Here is a 26,505-nt window from a genome sequence, read left to right as displayed (position 1 = left end):
GCAACACATTTGTACTTCCTTAGCTGTGCATCAGTGCTCCTCAATAAGCCTTAGATCTTGTTTGGATCAAGTCAGTGAAGTCGCAAGCTTGTATGCAGAGCTCTCTGCCTCTGATTCTTCAGAAAAAAAAAAAAAATGCCCTGATAGAAGTGGGTTGGCGGGTGTTGCCTTTGCCCAGGCTCTAACAAACACCATGCCCTGAAGGAGCATCCAACATAAAGGCTTACCTACTGGATGTTGCAGGGCTGTAAGGTAACAAAAACCAGCCCAGCACTGCCTGCTCTCATGCAGCTTCTTACATCAAAGGGCTTTTGCTCAGATAGGGCACGGCAGGAAACAACAATCATATTTATTTCAGTTATTTACAAAGTTGAGGGGGAAAAAAAAGAATCTGGGGCCTTTCTGAAAATGTGATCCAGAATTTGGTACCGCCAAGCACGCGCGGTGTTTATCACAGGTGACAGAATCGGTGGGGGGAGTCAGTTGACTGGAGGGCTGTATTAAGAAGCACAGTCAATTCATTTAGACAGAACATCAAAGTCCTCCAACAGCTCCTTAGGGCCCAGAGATTGAAGTCTGAGCAGAGACAGGCTCATAGGGAGTTATTGCTGCTGCCTGGGAAGTAGATCCCTCTCTGAGTGCCTCGTGTAAACCGTGCATTCTCATTATGATCCTCACAAATCAACACCATTGACATATTGTATTTATCTGCACTGTAAGCAGGCTTTGTACCCGCTCGACAAACAGACAAATTGCTTTGTCTAAGCGTCCCAGCTGCAAAACAAAAAACAAAAAAAAGTAAGTTATGATTAAGTATGTTCCCTTTTTCTTTATTTAGATTTGGTGCAATTTTTGCAGTCGACATCATCAATTCAACGTGATGTTTTAATTATTGTTTAGAAAGTAAAGGCTTTTGAAAAATCTGCCGCCTCTGTCATGGTTATGATGCCTGTTTAACATTTCCTCAGACTTGGTCAATCGTGGAAGGGGTGAATGGGGCCCAGCCTTGGTTGTTGGCTCTGAGCTCTTAATTGGAAACGCATGTGCACCACACTGTTGAAAGTTGTATTTAAAAAACAGAAAAAATCCCACAGCACTACTTGACTTCAAAAAAAGAAAAAAAAAAAAGGCCCTCACCAGCTCATATTTTGCAGGAGAATACTTAAACTGGGTTTGATGTCTCATTGAAGGCAGTGACTTATTTCTCGGGGTGAAAATATTCCATGACCTAATGTTTGGCTTTTACAGCTCGTTTTGTTAAATAAATAAAGAATAGCAACTTGCCTCCATTTGAATGGGCTAAATGAAGAAATGCCGACGTCTGGTACCACTTAGAGAAAAGAGGACAGTTAAGGAGAAAGAGTGGAGCTTTTGTGTACAGACTGTGTTTGAACCTTCAGGAGGATGTGCTTACATGCAAAAAGGGGGCATTTATAAATTTTCTGTTTTTACTTATTCTTCTCACACTTAATGATCAGACTAAAAACAAATATTCTTTGTGTGTGAAGAGACTTGGAGGGCTTTTGAGAGATTCAATGGCTGTTCATTCATTCTACATAAGAGCTTTGACTGTTTTGGTTTTTTGATGCACTGAGTGAGCTCGTAGTTCCATAGATCTCAGCGCAGCTGTGCCGAAATGAGTACGCTAATGACCGATTAAAACCTGAACCCCGGTGGGCCTTTGAGTTTCACGCCACAGAAATCAACCCTCTCAAGTATGCGCCTGTTGTTAAAGCAAAACCTTCTTGTTTGTTTTAAGACAGGTTAATTGCAGAACCACTGTTAGCACCCGCTCTGAGCCATTTTATGGCACTGCCGTCTTGTCGTTTCCTTCCCATTACGAAGCAGCGAAAGGTCACAGTCTGTTAAGCTTCTTGTGAGAGATGCATGAAACCAAATGGATTTTTTTTTTTTTTTTTTCTTTCCTCCTGCTCTTTCCCATATCCACTCGTTCTAGACATTCCAGGTGTGCAAGTGCGCTCTAGAGGGGAGGCTGAAGGGGGCTGCCATTGTTTTTCTCGGCACAAGCAATGGAAGCAAAGAACGCCTCATTCGCTTTGATGAGCGATGTGTTCATGCGTGGGCTTCAATGTCACCCGCCATGAGGCAGCTGTGAAGTCGCAGCTCATGTCTGTGGTGCCATTTACTCAATGATGAAGTGGGGAGATCTCTGTTGGTTCCACATTCACCTCCCCTTTACACACAAGTACATGCACACCCTGTCTGAGCATGTGTTCCTCCCACCTCAGCTCTATTGTGACTATATGTCACAGCTAATACCAGCATGCATTAAATCTCTGTGATCACAATGATAAAGGTTGACTGTGCGATTATGCAAGGTTTTGTCATCAGAGGGAATTAACAGCTGATAGCTCTGCCACGCAGTGCCTTTTTCCCCGCGTTTCCTCGAATTAGACTTTCACACAAATATAATTTGATTTAATTCTCCTCTTCAGATGCACAAGATTTTGTTGCCCCGGCAAGAAACGGCACAGATTCCCATATAGGTGACATATTACCGTCTACGTTGAAGTTAATTTGCCGTAAAATTTGCGACTTAATTTAAGTTGCCAAAGGGAAGACGTGGGGAGTACATTGTAACTCATAAGTATGCATTGGGAAGAGTGTTGATTAACATTGAGGGCTCGAGAGACAGACGCACTCAATGTGTATCATCTGGCCTCAGAGGCTGGCAGTGGGATTGAATGTGATATCTTGCGTAACATGTCCTTGCTTTAAGTCCTTGGTTCCAGGCTCAGGAAGAAAGGCTGCACCATTGGCTTGCTCGCGTTTTGCTTGGCTGTTGTATAGTTGCCCAGGCTCCAGGCGAGCCGAGTGAAATCTGAAAGGACTTGTGAAACAGACAGTAGTCTACATATCTGGCAGCATTCTCATGTCAAATTACAGAATGATATTTTGCACAGGACACTTGGTACGCCTGCCACGTCGCTGTATTCTGAAGTTAAAAGCAGGCACTTGTATGTTTGGTGCACAGGCGATGTGTAAAAAAAAAAAGAAAAGAAAAGAAATGCTCACATGGCTGTGGAATGGTCTGCGAACCTTTCAGACTGTAAACAATGGTTCATTAAACGAACTATTGTAGAAATCATCTGTTGACACAGGTCAAGTAACTGGTGAATGAAAGGATGATTGTGCATTTTACACAACTGTTCTACATTTTCAGATGAGCGATGCCCCTCTCTCATATTTCCCCACTAGATGTCTGTGGCAGTAGTATTTATTTGGCACATTCTCAGCATGCTCCCACTCTTGCGGTTGAAGTGTTGCATAGCAACTGAGAATAACAGCTTTAAATATTTTGGTTAAAAAGGTTTTAAGAAAATAAAGAACAGCCTGCAATTACTGTTCATTTCTCCCGAGTTCATAAGTTTAAGGAGCTGCAGAATTGTGCCAAGTAATAAATGAAATACCAAATTAGGCTTTGTGTTGGCTTGGAAAAACTGAGAAACGGTAGGTCTAGAATACCGCGTCCTCTTGTGCCAATTTAGTTATTCATCTATAGCCATTTTGTTTGTCGAATAAATACTGGCAGCTGTCTGCACCTTCACTAATTCACAACTGTTTTGAAACAAAGCTCACAGTAGTTTTCAGAGTGCAACTCGGCTCAGTTTTCGAGCCAACAGAGTATATCTTTGACAGGATGGAAAATGTGTAGGTGAGTGCAAATTTGAAGTGATGTGCCTCAGGAAAACGGATGGGGATGGAGCGACGGGGATGGGGGCGCATGTGGAGAGAGAGAAGGCTGGATGACGCACAGCAGGTGACAGACAGACACTAATAGTAATGGCTCTTATCAGTGCTTCGCTCGCTCCCTCTTTTCACATGGGCTCTGACATCCTCCTCCTACTCCACCCCCTCCATCTAGCAGGGGGTGTTGGGAGCTCGCTGGGTTGTGCAGCCCGCTCAGACGGAAAGAGCCTGCCAAACACCGGTCCCCTCACATATAAATTGCATCATTAACATCGCCTAGATTATTCCAAGCTCTCCCACCGGGTTTATGGCAGCACCGGCTCAACTTAACTATTTGACTCACTGAAGACATTCAGGTTTCCTGAGTGAGCTGTGCTTAGATCTGCCGTGAAATGCGCCAGTTTTATTCTCTCTTAAGGTTTTAAACAAATCCAGTGGAAATCTGTCTTTTTTTTTTCATTCACAGAGGCTTATTATATAGTGTAATGTGCCTTATTTCTGTGTCTTGAGCTGTCAAAACTTGAGTTGTGTGTTGTTATGCACACCAAAGGATCCTGGTTACTATCAGGGCCGGGCTGTATGCTAAAAGTTAGGACTGATCGACAAGGCTGAAATCGCGGTATTAATAGCATCGTGTATCCGATGTGTGCATAGTTATGTACAATATGGAAAATTGTATTCAAAATCATATATAAAATAATCAAATTGATGGTCAGTGCAGTTTAGCAAACTTAACAACTTCCTTGGAATCATTAATTTGGGCAACAATGTATTATCAATATTATAATATTGATAATATAATAATATCACAATACTATACTGTCACCTACAAAAATATCAATGAGATCGTAACATTTTTCCCATATTGTTATACTGTATTTATCTCAGATTACAGGTAGCATAGAGACATTTAATTGATATTCAGTACAATAAATTGTTCCATTTCATGCACAGCAACCAAAAAAAAAAAAAAATCTTCATATGTGTTACTCATAACTGATATGTAAACTTGTAACAAATTATGTTAGTTGTGAACTCGAATTTTCTGTGAAATGATAATTGGGGAAACTTCATTTTGTTAATTACAAAATATAATGCCTTTATGATGTTATAAGTGCTGAAACGATGGAGTGCAGTAATCAATTAGTCAGCAAAAAGGTAGTCAAAGTAAGGCATCAAGCAAACATGTCAAACGGTCTCCTGCTTCTGAAATGAAAGATTTTTTTCACGTCATTGTAAACATAATCTTTGTGTTTTGATCAGTTTGTCCCACCAAACAAACATTTTGAAGATGTTATCTTGGCATTTGGGAAAATAATGATATGATTTATTAACATCCAGCTGCAACTGCTATAAACTTAAACACCAACAACTACTCAAGCCTATACTGCTAAATTGTGCTAATTTAAATGATATAAGTCAATCTGTGATCCCTTGCACCTCAGAAGGAGCCTCTTAAACCCAATTGACATCTGCAGTAGAGCTGGATGGAACTTCCTCCTTTAGATCAGTTGGCAATTAACTGTAATTACTATCTGAGGTCAGGGTTAAGCTCAGAGTGAAAGGTTGGAGCAGCAAACATTTTTATATGATCCTCTTACTCTATTATCCTTTCTCACCGCTACAAGGTTTTACCTCATGGGGAGAATACATTACATAAAGCCCCTTGGCAATTACTCCTCAATGAATATCCTCATAGTGCACAGTCCATATGATTAATCTGGAATCCCCTCTGCCCCTGTCCAGCTGCAGGCCTGGCTCTGCTTACCATGCAAGTTTCATTTTCACCTGAACAAATGGTTTCTTTAGACAAAAAGTGCCAACCTTTTACTTTTAGTGGCTGCTTGGGAGAAAAAAAAAACAATAAGAGAAAAAGAGAGGCAGGGCACAACCTCCTGCAGCAAAAACAGATATCCCAACAAGGAGAAAAAGGCGGGTTGGGGTCAGGGCGGTTGGTGGCGGCGGCGGCGACAGCGGTGGTGGTGAGGAGTTTTTTTGGAGGGGAGACGCTTAATAGTGTTGAATAAAGGAACATTTATTTTTGTGCTTCGGCCTGTAACAGCCTCAGGAAATAGCTCAGTCTCTTGATCGGGAGCAAATCCTATTAACTTACAGTGCTCTCACTCAGGGTAATGGGCTCCACCTTGAGACTTGGGAGAACACTTTTCCCTCCGACACACTGATACCGGTGTCTGGAGGGCTCGGCGTTGGGTAGTCTAACACTTGGGCAGAGACTAATCAAGTCAAACAATCTGCCGGGCTGGAGCAACACAGAGTGAGGATGTTGATATCCAGCGAGCTCATTCAACAGGCCCCTTCACACGTTCCTAACCCAATACCAAAGGATCAGTGCACGGGATCAGTTCAAGATCAGGTTATTCGAGCCCCTGAGAATTGTAAAGCGATCCCTGAGCAGCTTTTGCTTTCTCAGGAGTGATCAGAGCTGTCGGTTCTGTTATAGACTGCTAGGGCTGGGGCCAAAAGGAACTCCTGGGGTCTCCATTTATTTCTGCCCAGCAAAGGAAAGTACTTTGTGAGAGTGTTTGTGCTGTGTGTGTTTGAGGGGGGAAAGTGAGAAACTAAATTTACAGTATGTGGGTAACCACTGTCCCAAAGCCAATTGGTAAAGAAACTCCAATATCTTTTCGTGAAAACATGGGGTACCTCTTGTTTATTATTTTCTGTCAGCGGTCTGATGTTTCAGAAATGGCTGTAGTTAGTTTAAAGCTGCCACATACTGTAATTACCGCACTGCGAGAACCTCCGGAGAACTGGGAGCTCTCTATCAAAGCATAACTACTCCAATTAAAAGACTGCACTGGATTGAAAATCACGTTCGTGGGTGGCGACAGACTTTTCCTCTGCTAAAAAGCATCAAATTGCTCATTTCCACACATATTCCGCATGTTTTTGAGTGTCGGGACCTTTTGAAACCCTCTAAAGTCTCATTTAAACGTGTCCTAAATGTGGCCGCATTTGATGCCGTGCGCCTCCACTGATGGATCATCTCAGTCTGGTCGTTCTCGTAAATCCATGTTCAATGGCATGTTCTTCTCCTGTCACCATTGCCCCTTGTGCCTGCTGTCATCCGGCTGTCTCATGTCTGCAGAGTTACAGTGTGCACCTGTCACATAAAATTTATGGCTTGCAATTTGTTGTGTACCATGGGAGTAGCAGGTTCTTGAGAACTTCTTTCTCTTGTTCCTTTATTCGATGCACATTGCACACAGATGTTTTTTTGTTGCAGCATTTCTGGTCAAGAGTGAAAAGCTAGTATCTCCACGTATTATACATCTGAGCCTCATTCAGTCATTTCAGAACCAATTAGACACCCTCCTCCCCCACACCCCCTCCCAAAACATTTTTATTGTCACAATATTTAAGATGAGAATATTCTTCTTTGTTCCTGAGGTGCAGACACACACCATTTTCTCCGGACAGCTACATTAGTTGGCTTACGATGAGCTGTCACCAGTTTTCTTTGATACAATAAAAGGAAATGAATGCACAGCAATTAGATGTTTGTTCTGTGTTATTGTTGCACGACTGCGCCACCGCTGCTCGTGCTCTCAGCTAGGATTATCGGCCCTAAGAGGGGGGAAGCATTACAAAATGACAGCCTCTCATGTCGAACAAGTCAAGCTGATTCAGTGAATATTGAAGAGGTTCCCACCACATGTTCTCCTGCATGTTAAGGGAGCAGCGTTAACCTTGTTTTGATTTGCATCTCCTTAGCAATTAAGATAATATGTCGTAATTAGAATTTTAATGTACCGCTGTGAGATTTTTGATAATTATACAGAATTCTCTGCGGTGATTTTCTCTTTGCCTGCTTGTCTTCACAGATGAATTCATGGCTGATTAGATCACCGCTTTAATCAGATTTGAGTTACATTGTAAAATATCTTCCCACATGTCTCTGTCAAGCTGAGTTACTCAGTGTAACTGTGAAACACTTAACGTGACAACGCATATGTTCGTGGGGTGTTTACAATTTGTACTTTTACAAACAGCAGGTTGCTCTGTAAAAACTGATAGAAAGCAAGTTCATTGTAAGTAAGTGTAAAGATTGATTAGTTAAATACAGACTCGACATGATGTCTTGCACTCACACCTGCACTGTTCTTTACACTAAGAACAGTTTGTTCTCATTTGGGAGCAGTAAACTTGGATTTAGAACATCACAAGCAGCTGTGGTTTCATTGTTTTTTGTTTGTTTTTGGCTGAAGGTAGTGTGAATGTTTTTGCATTTTTATTTAATTTTTTTTGGCACCATAAATTGCATTTGTTTTAGACCAACAATTCAGACAGTAAAAAGGAAGTGATTTCAGATAAACAATGGATCTTTGATTTATATTTTAGGAACAACTTTTCAATGTTACTTGCATTTGTTTCAGGGACTGTAATGGCAGTCTGTCGGTTGGCTAGTAATATATGTAATGATGGAATATGATAACAAAAAAATGGAAGTCTTCATTTTCATGCGGTTTATAGGGGGAGAGAGTAACCCAGGTTGTTTTCTGTCGCTACAATAAACTGATGTTCCCTAAATGCCTCACATCCAATCATTAGATACCAGCTAGCTACGCAAGGAAGAGCTTCCAGTTACTGCAGCGCACAACTCGGACAGATCTGTGGTCCAAAATTAGCAGAGTAAATTCAGGGAAAAGAATTAGGCGCCCAAAAGATTATTTTAAAGGTGAAACCGAGTGATTTTCATTTACGTGTGTGGGATGCCAAAAGTACATCCTACAAACGGTAAACGTTGTGGCTCCCTGACGCTGATGCATTTTTTTGGATGGAAGAAACTCACTTTGTGCAACAACAACAACAACAACAACAACAACAACAACAAAAAAAATATATATATATACACATTTTCTGTACTAACTGTGCATGTGTTAAAATGCTAATGCTACTTAGTTAGCATTAATGCATAACATATCATGCTAACAGTAGGAACACAAGCATTTATGTTGTTTACTTTTCATATAACTGAATACTTTTTTTTTTTAGGTGTGAACCAAAAAGTATTTCATCTACATTAGTACTGTGTCCATTAAATGGAATAAATATTTCCCATTTTGTTAATGTTGCTAAATTAGATTTCGTTGACTGTCAACAGAACAGCAGTGAGTCCACAAGACAGATCAACATTTCTTGACACTGGTGGTTAAGTGTTTACTTTGTGTTTGATCACTATGACATTGACATAATGAATCGATCTCAGGTTTGATTGGTAAGGCAAGTTTATTTGTGTAGCACATTTCAACAACAAGGCAATTCAAAGTGCTTCACATAAAACCATGAAAAGCATCAAAACATCAGGCAAAGGAAAAGCAAATTTAAAAACAATTAAGAACATTGATCGAAACATTAAAAACAGTCATTAAAACATCAAACGAGCTAAAAAAATAGGACAAAAGTTGCGGTGCAGTTTGATAAATAAAATACAGTAATAAAATGCAGAAATGCAGGAAATTGATCAACATCCTTGAGTCTGGTTCAATTGAAGGCAGCAGCAAACAGAAAAGTCTTCAATCTTGTTTTGAAGCAGCCGAGAGTCTCAGCAGACCTGGTGGTGCTTTAGTCGGTAAAACTGGCATTTTAAAATTGATGACGGTTTTCCCGCTCGGATTAGTCAATACGCCCCACAATGCAACACTGGGATCATTCCACATAATGCATATTTCATCAGTATGCCTTACCTCCGTACTTTAGCTGTGGTTGTTAGTTGTGTATCGGCCCGTGTTTTCACAGGATTGTTTCCTAGCTGCTTGTTTTTATTCAGCATGAGACAGCAGCCAATATTCCTCTCGGCCTTTTCACTACAACAGTACAAACTAGTCAATATTGGCAGGAGAATATTTTCCTGCCCCAGGTTGCCACAGTATCAATACTTGAGGATGATAACAGGGGTAAATGAACAGAGATCTGCAAAGAAAAACTAAACCTGAGACCTCTTTGTGGTGTGAAATTGGCCACCACAAAGGAATTAATGACGGATCCTTCCAGCATAATTGTCTAATTATGCCGGGCAGATGGGGCACTGCTTTAACTAGGACACATTGTGCTACCTCTCCAGACTCTCCACAACAAAAGGCAAACCAGTGTGACAGCCTCTTCAGCAGCGAGTGGGAGGGAGAGTGAAAGAAAGAAAATGGAGAAAGAGTAGAGGAGAGGAGGTGGGGGGGGGGACTGTGTCTGTCACCAAGCCATTCCTCCACTCGATATGTTACCACAGAAACAAATGTATGGTGTAAACACTGCGTGGATCACAGCTCCTGGGAGGTGAATCACTGCAGTGTAATGAGGTTGGTTTACATGCTGCTTCTCAGCTTCCCACCCGGGCTAACTCAATACTTAAACCCTCTAATTAAAGAGAATCGGCCACTCGATAATTGATCACATCGGTTGCCTCGGCGTACGCCTTCACTGCAAGGCTTCATGCCACTGTTTATTAGAGCTGTCTGCCTGCTTTGTCTCCTGGGAAGGAGGAGAGAAGGGAAATGTTACAGGGGAGGGCTTGGTAGGGATGAAGCAAAGGTAAACACGTAAAGAAATTAAATCTCTGCTCTTGAGAGGTGCTCTTAAAGTCGCAGCGGGGCGAGCTGCAGAATATCACAGTTCATGTCTCAAGGGTCTTTCAGGACGTGTCACATGCCGCTAATACTGCCAGTTTTTGAAAGTGTTGGCTCCTGCGTCAGAAGGAGCATGAAGTCATTTATGACCTGTGACCAACAGGAATTACAACAACCCCGAAGAGACGGTCTCCCAGTTGTTTTTGAGTTTGTGGTAGCCAAAGATGTGCTTGACTTTTGAGTGTGTTGTTCATGGACATTAGGAAACAGAGGAGCTCCTCATGCACAGCTGAAAAAAACCATCAATCACTTTGTTTTCTTTCAGTTTAATCGTCTGTGGTATACTCTAAACTCAGAGTTTGATGCATATCTAGTGATACAAGTATTATTTACTGTCGGTAAATAGGAGTACATTAATTTCTCATATGCAAACTGCTAAAATAGTAGACAGTTATCATTTGTATTATTAGCAAAATACTTTAAAATGGAGACGACACTTCTGGTGCAACATCATTAAATGTTGCAAAACTGTATGTATAGTGTGTTTTCAAAGCCTCAAATCCTGATACCTAACAAGATTTTTAATGGTCAAAGATAAATCAAAAAACACATAGCCTATATAATAGTCATTTTTATTTATTTGTTGCTAGTCTCTCAGTGAAGTGCTGAAGACTGTCTGAAAGGGACAATATTATTGAAGTCTTACAAATTAGATCTTTAAAGAATACATATTTGAATGTGTGCATATATTAGAACAATATGGAGCAGCTGTGTACATCTTTTTATTTATTTATTCATTTGGTTTATTATCACCACCTACTGTAGCTCCTCTTTTGTACTTGTGTCTCGTCAGATGGTTCTTATTGACCCGTGTTATCTTTACCACTGAGGTTTTATCGCTATGTTTTGAAGCAGGTGGACAGGAAGTGACAGGACTGACTATTGAGCATCTTCAGGACCTCTGATTTATAGATTTTCTCTGACTCGCTGTGCCGTTAGGTAATTGCCGAGTTTCATAAGTTGATTCATGGAAGGTAAATGTATCACCAAGGCGAGGACCGGGAGGGGAGCGGATTGACAACGTTTAGGTGGTGAGGTGACAGGAGAAGAAATAGTGGTGCTGGAAGAGCATTACAGACTGTAGCATGCATGTCTGGTAAAGAGTAAATGGAAAACTGCAGAGCAAGTTATTACAGACGCGTCTGAAGGTGTGCAACTACAGTCATTGTGTTTTAAGCTCCTTTCTTCTAAAAGGTTTTTAATTCGTTAATTTGCTTGACTTTATTTCATCAAAAAATGCAGCAACACACCGTGTAAGGCACCGTGCCATGCTGCTTAACTGTACCATAATCAGTCATTATTCATTTTAAATTACATTAAATGATTCCCATTAATTTTATTAACATAAAATATTTGTTCCTTTACAAAGTGCATGTCATTGTTACCTTGTCAAAAGGTATGGGAGTGTGTTAAAAAAAAATGTAAAGGCAAATTGCTATAATTAAGGCTGATTCATCAAAAGGAGTTTTTTGAGTGGAGCTACCATTATTAGATTTGTTCTGAAAGTTACATCTCATTTGTATTTATGAGCTTTACAACGACCTCACCTCAACCTCACAAATAATTACAGCTTTCCTCGGCCTGATGTTTTTGTACAAAATGATCTGATCAGTCTGTCATGTCTACACTGGCAAAAACCCACTTGGCACCTCACCAAAGAGAAACATATTATTACAAAGTGGGTGTAACTTCCTTATGCCAATCACAAAGTGCTGCTTTGGCATTTCTGAATTCCTGTGGCTGGCAGCTGGTAGCGATTTCTCTGACAACCTTTTAAAGAAGTCGGCAGGGGCTTTCCCATCATTAACAATTATTTAAAAGGACTTCACCAGAAAGATAGAAACACCTTTACATGTGATACAAGACGGCGTTGGTATTTTATTCTTGATTGTTGTTGGCACTGTGTATTTTAAATCCAGGATTCCAGTCCAACCCAGCAGTACAAACTACATCCTCAAAACACACCACAGAGTTGAAAACATGTACAAAATAATTAAAAACTAGAGAGCAATCAAATCATTTCAGCGGTTTGCCACGGCTGCATAATCCTCTAATCATCCCAATATCATCATTGTTAAATATGATTTTAGTCACACGTTTAAAAAATAACCCCCGTTATTAATAGCAATCATGGTACATACACCATGTGCTAGATTTAATGTGTTTGTACTCTTTTGGTCTTTATTTGTCTTATTGTCAAGAAATCAAAACCAACAACAAATTGGTCCTATTAACAGGTGCTGTCGGTGTAAAAACCTGGTATAACTTTTTCCTTTGTGCCTGTGCCACACCTCCACCGTTGTCCTTCAAACTGATCAATGACTAACACCATTGCACTAGATGACCTGTTCCTTCATTACAGTTAGCACAATGACTGTTGTTTATGTTCATGAGTCAATCTCACATGCACCATCCAGCGAGTAAAAACTCAAGGGCAAAAAATGTGTATCAATTCGCCACTGAAACTCGTCCCTGCTAAATGCACTATTTACTTCTGTTTGTGTTTTCTATAAGGTAAAGCCCAAGCTGTTTTGGAAGTTATTTGGCTTCCATACATGTTACCTGTTTGCGTAATAAGTTCCTGGACCTGTACTAAAAAGCAATTGTTTATTTGCTCATGATCCTTTTTTGTTTGTTTGGCAAATTCCATTGTAATTAAGATTTTGATACATTTTGTGAACAAACCAACCAAAACAAATAAGATCAACATTAAACCCTCAATCAGCATTGAGCATTATATGCACTTAAAGTCTACCAACATCAACCTCATTGGACTTGGCCACCAACACCGGGCACCGATTGGTCCGCCCTTCAGACTGGCGGTGCTAACATTAATGCAAACATGGTTTCCAGACTATAATCACAGCAAATAAAAAAAACTGAAGCTGTGAGCATTAGTCTAGCACGGCCTGGCTAGGACTGAATTACAATATAGAGCTCTTTGTATTTTTCTGGACATTAAATGATGTTCATAAAGCTCGAGGTGAACATTCTCATCTGTTTGACAATATTCCCCCTGAAAGGCATGTGTGGACCGTAACACTATTAAGCAAACAGTATAGTAATGCTGCATGGATTGAAGGCTGCAACCGTCAGCCTTGAGATGCAATCGGTGTGGCACTGAGGAGATTTTTTTTTTTTTTAGTCACACATTGATTTTTACTTAAGTGTTTAATATCCGAAGAAGCACAGCTGTTACCCTTTTGCCTACTTAGTCTTCCTGCATAGGTTACAAAGAGAAGTTAAGTTTATTGAACTCTATCATTCTGCACTCATTGGTTTTTATTTCAAGGGTGTGAGACGGACACAGCACTTCCCTCTGGCTCTGAGCAGATCCTCTGTGCTGTGTTATTGTAGCGGCGACCTTGGTTCTTCTCTAAAAGCCTTCTGTCAGTGCAGATTCTTACAGGCACACAGCCCTGTACTGTTGGCTGAAAACTCGTCGAATCTGCTCCGCCAAAGCCAACAGGGCAGAAGGGTGCAGGTGTTGCACTGAAATTGGTTTGCTTTTTGCTTAAAAAGTAAAGTGTGCTTCACCCAGAATGGCTCCCTCTCCAAACAGGCTCTGTAACCAGAATCTGCTCGCTGCGCTCCACTTTTGGGGTTATGGTTTCACTGGAATTAAGAAGTCTGTTTACACTTTGCGAAACAAATATATGAATTGGATTGGGATACTAGACTGTATATATCTGGGTTATGAAAACTGCTCAGACTGTGATATGTGGCCATTGCAGTAAATATGTGAGTGGGACGGGAGTTCGGTGAATCAGTCTTGGCCCGCGCTCAGTTTTTAAAAAATATTATGCGACTGTGATTTCAAGGAGAAAATAGTCTGAATGAGATCGAATTCTGTTTTTTGGCAGACGCTGAGACTTGTTGGCACACAGAACAATATCTAAATAGAAATCACATTTTTCACTCCAGTTAGATTTAGCTGGAGTGCATTGTCCTCCTTTCTGGCTCGGAAACATTGCTGTCTCAAAATGTTAAAGTCGTAGTCGCAGAGTTTCGGTTCTATTAAAATTATTGCAGCGCAGGGTGTTATACCTGGCAAGGAGAATCCATTGTGAGCGAGCATGAAAGTACTGTTTATGTAAAGAGCATGTGCCACAGACCTTAGTTTCTTCTCTTAACCTGCAAAGCATTAAATACGTCAGTAATATTTCCCTTCTTTTTCTGTGGGGTTTGTAAAACGCACAGGATACAGGACCGAATCATTAGCATGGACGGGATCCAGGGCATTAATGGTAACCAGGCAGAGTCGAATGACATTGTTATTGCAGCCGTTCCCGGGAAAGTGAGGGGAGCTGAAAATTTATATTTGATTTATAGCAGGGTTTGAATTTATGTTCCAACTCTCAATAGGAAAGTAAGTGATCTTCGCCCTGCTTCTCGCAGGAGAGGGCCCCACAGCATCTGGTGCTGGAAACATCTCTGTATCAAATAGAGTTCCTTCTACTTTCTCTTTGCACTGCTTAACCACCAAGAATTTACACCTGTAGGGGATATAGTATTACTATGTTTATTGGACTGCATTCAAGTCTGAGCCTTGAGAAATTATCAGACGAGTGAAATAAGCTGCTCTTTGTGGGAAAACGTCGTGCAACAGGTTTCTAGACGCACTTTATATTTGTTGTGCTCCTAACTGATTACCTGCGATTTGCTACTATGCTATTCATGATTGCGAAGATGGAGCTAAGTCATTGTTTACCTTGGTTTATTATGTGCTGAATGGTATTTGATAGCTTGAGTGTCTGCTCAGTATTGCGAGCAGTATGGCGTGGATATAAAGATCTTTGATTTGCTCAGCTCAGGTACCGTAATTTATTGCGAGTTCTTTCTCCAACGGCACATTGACGAGAGCAGAAACATACCGCTCACTGTCACCGTCTGTGTGTTTTTGAATCCTTGAAACATTGTGTCTTCGTATTATTATTATTATTATCTGCTTGAAGTGATGACACAAATACCTTTCTTTATGGTTTAGTAATAACTGCCTTATTTTTCATAGGGACGCAGAGCATTATTTATCACTGGCAGTGTTCATGGGGATTAATGATGCATAACTTTGTTGGAGTTGTCTGGCGTACAGCACAAGCCGAAGGAAGCTGGAAGGTTATCAGAGCAATAAATCCTAAGTTTTTCTCCGTTGTTTGTCACGATGCACTGCAGCAGCCGGTCGTCATGACGTTCCAGCTTGTTCTCTCCGTTTCCCTCTCGCTGTAAGCCGTCGGAAAAATAACACAACTTGTTTAAGCTGCCAGTTGATAAGGTGGGAAATTTGATCGCACAACCTCAGAGTTCAAGACTGCTTTTAAATCTCATCCTTATTACTTTGACTCTGTCTGCTTCCAACTGGATGATGGGGCGTAGATAAAGAGCGCTCCGCTCGCTCTCCACCTCTGATGTTCGCTCTTGGCAATGAGAACACGAGCACAGTCTGTTCAGTCTTGCATTTTAACTGTTTTGTCGATTGCCGTCATCCAATTCTGTTATGTCTATAAAATGAAAATTAAATTAGGTGTGCACACTGTTACACGAGTTCAATCTATACCCGCCCAACTGCAGCACCAGTATTTCTTTCATCATGCCTTATTTTCTCTGTTTAATTTATTGAATAAATTGCCCCTTTAACTTGTCAAGCAGGAGGAAGTCATCCATGCACTGTCCATGATCCGGGCAGAGAGGAAGATTCAGTCTATTAGTGCAATGATAAGGCCTTTACTGCGGTGAGCTCACTGATTGAATGGCATCCTTCTCAAGGTCAGGCCGCCGCTAAGAGCTATTTTCTGCTTACCTGTGCAGCCAGCCGGCCACAGAATCTGCACACAAACTGCCTTTGCACCAGCGAGCTTAGTAAGCGGAGAAGCTCATCACTGATATTTCCAGCTGGTAACATGAAGAGAAACCTCTAAGCCTGCAGAAAAGGACACAAAGGCATGAGTAATATGATAAGTGGGATCTTGCTACAGTGCGTAAAGACATTAGGAATGTTGTTTTTCGATCTGCGCCAAGGGCCGAATCACATCCTCCCATTGTGTCCCTGTCAAAGTAAAGCAGTGTGTTAAATGTGAATCCGTTTGCAGCAAAACGTGCAGACTGGGTCAGAGGTCAAACAGAGAGCACAGCTGTTTTGTCTGCTTGTCTCTGATGAATGTGTCGTGTCAGCTGTTTCGAGACTGATTGTTTCGAAAACACAAGCATCTGGCTGAAATAATGTAGCTCGACCACTATTAACTGTTGCGGCAGCCGCGTTATAAGCTGCTTATGTTCAGGGACTTACCTTCATATATGTCAAAATTGCTGTGGAACAAAACAGGAGTGTGTTGCTGGTCCAACAATGGATCCATTGGGAGATTGGGAATAATAATGTGTCTGAGAGGGTTTGTTTTTGTTGAGTTATCTTCGCTCGTCAGTTCGCAGATGATAAATCGTGTCACAAAATGCAGTCATAACGCTCATTAGAGTCCACTTTCTCCCCTCAGCACTGTTTTGAAGTGAATTTTCTGCGCTGCCACATTGAATTTAGCCAGGCCTGACCTGTGCTAAGCCTTCAACCCGGGCTGTCATTTGGCGTATGTTTAAAAAAAAAAAAAAAAAAAAAAGAAGAAATCTCCTCGGGAACACGGATCACCCACATTGTCACCGTATCCGGGGAGGGACGGGGCGGAAGGGGGGAGGGGGCGGGGGGTTGGGGCTGTCACCTCTATGAGATCAAAGCACCGTGCAAATCCACCACACTGAGTACGGGGGAGCTGTGGAAGCAGGGGCCAGAACCGATTCACCTGTGCAGGGGCCGGGCACAGCTGCACTCCCACCAGCTGGAGCCCACGGACCACAGATAGGATTAGAGGCTTTAGCTCCAAAGGTCCCTCATCATCTCTCCGCCTGATCCTTGTATGGCAACAAACACAAATGCCACTTTATGATCACTTAATAACACCCCTGTGCTCACTTCATGCACGCTCACACTCTGTAAATCAGCTCATGGGCTTTTATAGCCACCATTGTCTCTGCAGATAAAGAGGACAACCCGGCAGTCTGGGACTCCCAGCCCATGAATCTGGTGTGGAGGCATTCTTTCTTCATCCCCCCCCCCCCCCACTCCTCCCCCCCCCCCCCCCTTCCCCCTCCCTCAGATAAGTATCACTGCACAGCCCGGCATTGTGAAGCTGCTCCCTGGCTTATGTATCCGAGCTCAGCCCGTCCATGCCTGCCAGGTAAACCCGTCTGCCCCTCTGCTGCTGCGATAGGGGAGTTTGTCTCTGACTGACTGAAACAACATCACCTTGTTTATCCTGTAAATAATTCACCCCTTCCGGGCAACAGAAACAAAATCAAGGTTGTGTGTTTAACAAGGGAGGCGAGGAATGAGAAGAGCCAGAAAGAAGAAAGAAAAAAAAAAAAATCCGGTGTTTCCTTTTTAGATAAACTTGGCGCCTGGAGACAGCGACACATCCCCGATTCCTATGCAGCGCGAAGATGCTGCAGTGAGATGTGTTAGGTGTGCGCGCGTGTGCGTGCGCGTGCGCTTGCAGTGGGGAGGAGTTTATTTTTGTGTGCTCACTGAACTTGCCCTTTGATAGCTCTCTGAAGAGGGCGCAGAGATACTGTTGGGGGCATTCTTGTCGCGTTTAACATCAGAACCTATGGAGTGTGTCGGCACGTCATCGAGTTTGATGCTTATCGGGAGGGTGGGGGGTGGGGGGGGGCTGTTCCTGGGAGCTGTCACCTCCCTGCCCGCCACCCCTTCCTGTACGTGGACACGAGAGCTCCCTTCGTTTGTTTGGGTGTTTTGTGTTGTCTAACATCACTCCCCTGGGGGTAGTGTGCCGCTGTCTGGGAGAGACGGGCTGTTTTTTATTTCCCCCTCACTGGTAGCGCAGGGTCATTTTGCATCCACCTATTTTAATTCAAGGAAGAACATTAGAAAATGAATACCAGATATGCTAGAAAACACTAGAAAAGTCTTTGGCATTGGTAAAAAAAAAAAAAAAAAAAACACATTCAGGAAATGGAAATGAACTTCTTGAAATGCAGAATTATAGTGCGGCTTCTATTATAGCCAAAAAAACCCTGCATCTTGTTACCACTTCCTGTTACATCCCTCCATCAGAAAAAAAAAAAATCCCCTAAATGAAAATATTAAGAGCGCGATGGTCCGTCATCCATCCACGGACCTTTTACTGCATGTACTGCTGGAACACAAATGCCATCTTAGGTGGGAATCTGCAAGAAAATGACTGGTTCTTGATTAATTATGTAATCTTGTTGTGGCCTCGAGTGTATTTGCATAACAGTGGCTGATGCAAATTGATTTGCATTTGCACAGTATTTTGATGCAAAATATCTAATGTGGAAATGTTTCAGCGTCCTCATCCCACTGCACAGAGAAAAGAAGACTGTACAACGCTCGCATGAAATTGTATCATTACTTCCTCAATATGCTTTAGTTCCCATAGAAACAGGTTGTTGTGGTGGGACATACAACAGTGAAGGATCAAAGTGTAAACCAAATGGATATGAGGATTGAGCATGGGATTGTTTTCATATGTTCTCGTGTCATCATCACTGAAGATCATTTCTCGAAAAAAAAACCAACCCTTTTTTTTGTAAGGGAATTAAAGTCCCCATTTAATAGGAATTTTTAAGCTGACTCAGCTCTTTCACATCTTTTGTTGTTAAATAAGTGCCAGAAACAAAAGGAAATTAATGTCCAAATACTTATAGATTGCACAGTACATTTTGAGCATTGGTAGAACATCAGTCAGCTTTATGTTGTCCTGCAGCCAGAGCCTAAAGCCGTATGACAACTGTGAAACATCCATTACAAAAGCAGACTTTGAGTGGTGATACACGAGGCTCCCCACCATGCTGGTGTGTCAGCAAGGGACGAGCCAGGAACTGAAGAGAAGACAACGAGGATCTGGATATTTGAAGCTGATATTGGGCCCGTTTCCCATCAGGCTTCATGCTATGCCTCCCCTTTGAGTGTTGATTGCAGACAGGAGAATGTGGTTGACTGATCTGAAAGGAAATTACTGGAGAGAGAGCTTATCCATGCCTTTGACTGATAATCAGCTCATTATCGTGTTGATCATTTACAGCTCTCCCTCTCGCCCGCTCTCTATTCTTTTAGCTGTGTCACTGAAGCAGAGCACAGAGACTTTTAATGGCTTGGCAAGGAGCCCGCTGTGTGGAGGCAGAGTTAAAACAACCATGCTAGCCCTGGCTAGTCTCCACTTTTTACACAGTACAGGTCTCCACCCCACTTATCAACCCTCCCAGGGAAGAGAAAAAATTAAAGAAAAACAACAACAGCGACAACAACATATGCAACCCCGACGCGAGCGGTGCCCTAGCACCCCAACATGGCTAACTGTGCATGAAATTGAGCTGATTGGAGTTATTGACCAGAAGGCTCCAGCCCCTGAGAGGACAGGGAGGAGGGTGGGGGTGGCTTGTGTGTTACCTGATTGAGTGAAAAATCCTCGGCCGGTTGCTTTGATGCCCGGTGCTTTACAGGAAAGAGTGATTTAATGGAAGCTGCCAGACCTCATCAATGTCAGCGCTCGTGGTGAGGGCCCTCTGCTCCACCAATGCTTTATATAAAAGCACTTGCCAGCTATGACAGGCCCTGATGGACAGATGTTTGCTAGTTGTTTTAACTGCACAGTAAAACGAAACACTGATATCAGCCTCCACCTCTGGCTCTGAAAGAAAGGCAAGTGGAGGCTGTTACAGGCCACCCCGGAGTGCAGCACCCTCGCCCTCTGCTATTTTAGGCTTCTATAAATAGCCCTATTGAATTTTTGCTGAGGTTGATAAGCCTATAATTAATGTGACCATCATTAGGCACGGTCATGTTCTTAAGAGGAACCCGCTTGTGAGGTGAAGCGAGGAGAATGGAGACTTCTCCTCCGTCCTTGTTTTAAGGATGAACTGAGCAGCGCGCGCGAGAGAGAGAGGCTGGAAACGAGTGACGGCCGACCCGCTGTTGCCCCCCTGTGATGTGCAGGAGGCGCCACTTTGTTGTCAAGCTGCAGGATAACACACAGCGTCATCTATCACCTCCCTGCCAAAAAGCCCACCGCGCCGCGTCTTCAGTAGATCTGAATTGCATTGGAATTGCATCATTAATAGAGCAGAAATGATTCCCAGCAACTCCGGGAGAATACATTGACCCCTGAGGGAGACTAGAAACAAGACAATGTTTTTACAGGAGGAATATCTAACTAGAGGTCCCATTACCACTTCATCAATATACAGCAGCAAGTGAGGGAGAAGATGGGAGGACGAGGGAGGGGAGCAAAAAAGAAAAAAGAAGAGGGAATGTAATAGCTTATAGTGCTAATGGCAGTCTGAGCACTCAAGTCCCAAACATTCAGCCGCCTCATCTCATCTGGGCTGTGTAATTGCCCTCCTGGAAGCTGCCACGCGGAGCGGCTGCCTCCGTAGTGAAGAGTGGCAGCTGCTGGATGTTCGGGAGCGGTCCTGGGTCAGCACCCCGAGTGGGGGCTCCTTGCAACCATGAGATGTCATAATTAATAGCTATCCGGGGGACCTGGGGGGGGGGGGGAGTTTTGGGTGGGTGGGGTTGGGTAGGATTATTTGGGTAAATGGAAGCCAAATAAAAAGAGACGCCAGACTTATTCTCCACTTAACATAATGTATACTTATCCTCACTTTGCCTGTAGCGAGAAAGCCTGCGCAGCATCTTACCCCCTGCTTTTCAGGGATATTTGTCTCTCTTGTTTGTATTAGTTTTCCCTCCTTCTATCTAAATGTACCTAGAGATACGTCGCTGTGGTGTATCATGGGAACTTATTAATCTTCGGGGACCAGCGTTCTCCCTAGTTAAGTAAATATACACGAGCTGCTGTGCGAGATACAAGCTCCCAGCACCTCCACAAAAATCTGTTACTTCAGCTTCCCTCTTTCTTCCCGTCTTCCTCTCGCTCTCTCTCTAACATGCCGCCTGGGGGCAAATCTCACTCTGTCTCATCTGCTGCTTAATTTCACTGGAGCGGCCCTCAGTAATGAAGCGCCTTGATGTACATTTGCCAATTTCTGCCTCTGCCACTGCGGTATAATTGGGATGTGACTAAGCATGAATACCCAGCACAGGGTTGGTTGACCTCTCTGCGACCCCGCGAATCGCGCTTTTGTCATAATGGAGGTATTATCTCACATAATCTGGGAATGGAGAGGGATTGTCTGCAGGGTGCCGGGGATGGAAATGAATTGATATAACTCCCTGCTCCCGTGCACCACAGAGGAGGGGGGAGGTGGAGGGAGGTGGGGGGGGGGGGGAGTACAAGATACATTTTTTTACATGCTCATAATGAAGACATTTTCTTCTTATCTAGTGCCGCTTTGTGTTTATTGGAGTAGGAGAGCAGCTTCTGGCAAAAGCAGGGGTGAGTTTTTTTTAGGAAGGGAGGGAGTTTTGATGCTGTGGCACTAGAGAGGATTTCTCTGTGTGTGTTTGTGTGTGTGTGTGTGTGTGTGTGTGTCAGCCTTTTCCCTGTGTGGGTGCACCGTGTACTCGCATGTTAGTGTGTATGTGTGTTTGTTAATGACCCTGTAAAATGACAAGCTGAGCTGGCAGTGAGAATACAGCCGACGGTCAGAAAAAGAGAGAGAGAGAGAGGGGTGGAGGAGGTAGGATAGTTCAGATGGAAGTGTGGGGAGGGAGGGGGCTATGGTTGTGAGGTCAGTTGTTGCTGTGATTCACCATACTGTCATCAGAGGGACTGAGGCCCCTGAGTGGCCCTCTCTATTCCCACCTGAGAGGCCTGCAAATGGAGGGGCCGCGCTGTCATTATTTACAGCCCGCAGCTCCTAACCTTGGATTCGGAGCTCATCATGGTGCAGGGAAAATCAGATTGGACTTGACGTGTACCCGAGCCAGTGACCTTGATAAGTGTGAGGTGCCTGCAGCAAGAGGTTAGGGAAGACGAGCTCGGATTTGCGCACGTGTGTGTGTGTACGTGTTTGTGTTTCAGCCAGGTGGGGAGTCGAAGGCATGGCTGAATGACTGAACCATGACTCAAGATGACACGTGGTAGGCCTTCCTCATGGAGCAACATACAGCTGACATATGTGACATTATTACTGTTCACCCCCACCGTCACCACTGTTTCAAATATTGATCAATTGATTTGTCTATTAACAAAAATCAACTGTTGATAATTGATTAAAGGTTTTTGTCATTTATCATGAAAAGTAAATAAAAACAACAACTGCTAGTTGCTGGTTGCAGCTACGAGTAAACATGAAGATTCGTCACTTTTTTTTAGTCCTGTACATGGAAGGGGAAAGCTCTAACGTTTGTGAATAAGTATTCCAAGTTACGTCGCTTGATCAACAATAAGCACCTGTGTGTGTGTTTTTTTTTTTTTAACCATTGGCACGTACGCCTTTCTGTTTTCACCATGGACCTAAAACTTAAGCAGAGCCCGCACATCGGGTTTTGTCTCACATTTTTGGAGAACCGAAAGGAGTCGCAGGGAGACGGCGAGTTGGGGTGGTAGGGAGCACAATTACGTTTTGAGCACGATGTGAGCGGGCCGTTGTAATGTTGGAAAACTAAAGCGGCACGTTCAGGTCATTTTTTTCTTTTTTTTACGGAATGTTTTCCCTCGGACGTCACAGAACGTCACAGCAGAACTCGGTGTTGACGGTCTGACCCCGGATGGGGGGCGGCGAATTCACAATGTACGCCCGCAAATGTCAAAGAAAACCCACCTGGTTTTGCTTCTGACCTGACGTGCCTTCTTTTGGTCTTGGACAGTGATGTTCTGCCCTTTTTGGACCACCGATGTCACTCAAAACACCTCACCCAGCTCATTAATTCACTGCCGGAGGACTTATGAAGCGTTTCACAGGTCTCTGTTGCCGATGCCCGAGTTTGACACAAAATTGTATGCGTGTTCTCTGCTCAAGTCCGCAGTGAAATTGCGAACGCGAACATACCAGTGGTTACAAAAATATGTGTACCTCGGGGTGCTAATGACGATCAAATGATGTAACGTGGAATACTTACTCGCGAAGGTTATTGATTCTCCCTGCAACGTGCGCATTGCTATTCTGCGCTATGATTGGGCACAACACAAACAGTCTCAAAGCAGTTTGATTGGCTCTTGTATCACAAAAAAAAAAATTACGATGGGGAATTCATTATCAATAAACAGGCATTCATAAATTCTGAAAATATTCTTAATTTGCAGCCAGCTGTGGTTGTTTTTTATGTAAAAGATAAAAGTCACAAAACCCACCCTGATCAACTGTATCTATAAACTCGGTCACGCATGAGCTCTGCTCAAAGTAATGTATCATTTTACTGGATAGTTTTATTTTTCTATTTGATTTTCTTTTTCCATCTGAACTAGTTACCTTGAGACCAGAGGGGCGGGAGGGGGGGGGGGGGGGGGGGGGGGGGGGTTGTGCAAAAATAATAGGAGAGAGCATCTCAGGATGGGTGATGAAAATGCATTTTTCTTCCCCTACCGAGATGCTATTTGGTCGTGTGAAATGATTAATTTCACACATATACAGGTCATCCCCAAAAGCAGCAACATCTCATTCACAAGGGGCCCCCGTCAGCAACAAAACAGGAGGCTGCAATAAAATGAGCAAACAGCAGCACGTACTGTACGTCAATAAATCTTTGGAGGTTAAACCTGAGCGCTGTAGAATTTGAGCAGACCCCCCCCCCCCCCCATCAGGTAAAAGTCACTGAGTACATCAAGACTGTCGAGACCAAATAAATGGCCAACGAGCAGTTTGGGGAGTGTCCTGTGGTAACGGGTACACACTCTGTGTCACACACACACACACACACACACACACACACACACACACACACACACACACACACAGTCTGTGTTTGCATAAGAAGGATGAAGCCTTGAATTATGGGGTTTGTGTAAATAAGGAGATGAGACTGTTTTTAGCACACAGGGAGGATGGAGGGCTTGGATGAGAATAGTGCCTCTGTGTGGAGTGGAATTGGTCTTGGGTTGTTTACGACAGCTCGCAGCCCTCATATATCACAAGCAGTATGTTTGCTGTGAAGCTACAGTTTGTATGCCATCTGCCTTAGCTGAACTTGACCCTTCAAACAGACTTATATTTTGTAAACTGAGCTCACTGTAACTGTTTTTATTTTCTATTTCCTAGTGGATGATCCAGAAACCCCATAAGGTGGCTACCTTCTTCGGGTGCATTGGCATAGACCAGTTTGGCGAGATCCTGAAGAAGAAGGCCGAAGAAGCCCACGTCGATGCCCATTACTACGAGCAAAACGAGGAGCCGACCGGTACCTGTGCAGCCTGCATCACTGGAGACAACAGGTTCGCAGCCTTTTAGTCACCCATGACCACGAAACGACCCCGTAGCAGAGATTTGAAAGAGTCATTTTGGTTCATTTTTACTTCTTCAGGCAGGCAGTTGACTTCTCGGGGCTGGAAGTCATAACAGGGAATCATAGCTCAGCTCACACATCAAAAGGAAAAAGAACAGCTTGAGCGTGTTTTTCCAGGCCCCCACTCAGTCTCTGCCGCCCCAGTGGGTTGTCATCCATCTATAGGCTGACAGTAGCAATGTGTTAAGGATGCCTGGGCTATCCCAGTTCTCACCTGTCAGCCTTCTCGCCTGTAAAAGGGGCTTTAGCGTCTCTGGCGACTCTCACACTAGCATCATCATCAGCACGTCCGAGACAGCAGAGGTCAGAGCCTGCGCCGATACGTACACACACACACACACACACACACACACACACGCGCGCGCGCATATCACTAACAGTAAAGGCTCCAGTTCATGATAGACCAGGTGTGGATCAATAAGCTCCTTCTCTAAACACTCCCCTCCTCTGCAGCCCTTTATCCGCTGCTACTGGAGTTGTCAGTCAGTCAACGGCTGGGCCCTGACTGCCCCGGGAGCCTGCCCCGCTGAATGGTCTTAGTGGGCTTGTTTGATGTGGGCTCTGACACCTGAAAAGGTCAGGTGCCGTGCTCAGGGAGACGAGCTCTGTAATATTTCTTACAGGTGTTTAACAGACAGCTCAGGAGGCCAGAGGAAAGGTCGCCAGCAGGGCCAGATTGGAAGGGGTGATGGCTTTGAAGGATCGGGAGCCAGTATGTCACAGCCTCCGAGCTTTGATTAGTGCAAGTCTTCAAAGAAAGAAGATCTACCTTCCTACTCAAATCGGACAATTTAAGTTCCAGTCTGTGAAGATACAGTACGTTGAATAATCGCATTTTAGCCATTGAGAATTACACGTGTAGGCAGAGGTTCAATCAGTCCCTCCAGGATCTCTGAGATTTTGCCTGATCTTTGTGGCCTAAAATTTGGAATTTCAAAACAACTTTTGTGACCGACAGTATCTTATATTATTTTGTGATAAATACTTTATATTTCGGTTATAAATATATTTAGGTCATAGATACACATTTCATTTTAAATGTAGTTTTGTTTTTTGTTTACCGATAATTTTGATGTGTAACGACTTCCAAACAGTGGAAAGGTTGTTGCTACCCGGTGCACTTAGCTATAGAAGACAATCTTTGTTAATAACGGGTACCGAAGCACATTGCCTTGGTACCGTCTACTATAAAAAAAAAAATTTAAAAAAAAATGCTCTGTCACATGGTACCAAATTTTGATACCTGGGCTTTATCCACACACTTTATCAAACGCAGATTTTTGTTACGTTTGCGCAGGTGTAAATCTCAGCAGCGTCAGCGAGCCACAGCATTTACGATACGAAGCTTCTACTTGGGTGGCCCGGCCCTTTTTTTCCCCCCCACTGTTTTCAAACTAATATCTGACCACACCGCTGTCCCAGTGACTGCAGGCTTCTCTAATCCAGCTAGCTGGTGTCTGGTAAAGGTATCGTACCTCCACCAGATGAACAATTTGAACGACACCCAGCCCTGTTCTACATCTTTTAAGATAACAATACTATAACGTTTAGCACTGCTAACAAGCTAAAAGCGCCAATCCTTCGTTTTATGTGTTAGATTATAAATGCTAGTGCCGGCCAAGCTAACAATACATTTTGCTCGATTGACTCATCTTTAGTAGATGATACATGACATCGCAACACAAGTTGTAGGGAAACAAGATCTTTAACACCGTAGTTAGTACA

The 26,505-nt window shown here is 43.2% G+C and overlaps 1 protein-coding gene across 2 annotated transcripts in view; it reads left to right on the top strand.

Annotated features, from left to right (window-relative positions):
* The window catches only part of LOC138201896 (adenosine kinase-like), a 108,762-nt gene that overhangs the window by 17,925 nt on the left and 64,332 nt on the right, over positions 1 to 26,505 (top strand). For both annotated transcript variants that reach the window (XM_069155447.1, XM_069155446.1), the window contains exon 5: positions 24,537 to 24,709. In XM_069155447.1, the coding sequence (XP_069011548.1) occupies positions 24,537 to 24,709 (173 nt within the window). The remainder of the gene's footprint in view (positions 1 to 24,536; positions 24,710 to 26,505) is intronic.

This window comes from Embiotoca jacksoni, unplaced genomic scaffold, assembly GCF_022577435.1.
Source record: "Embiotoca jacksoni isolate LCO1_2020_lvr unplaced genomic scaffold, fEmbJac1.0.p SCAF_20, whole genome shotgun sequence".
NCBI lineage: Eukaryota > Metazoa > Chordata > Actinopteri > Embiotocidae > Embiotoca > Embiotoca jacksoni.
This window is presented reverse-complemented; position numbering and strand designations above follow the sequence as displayed.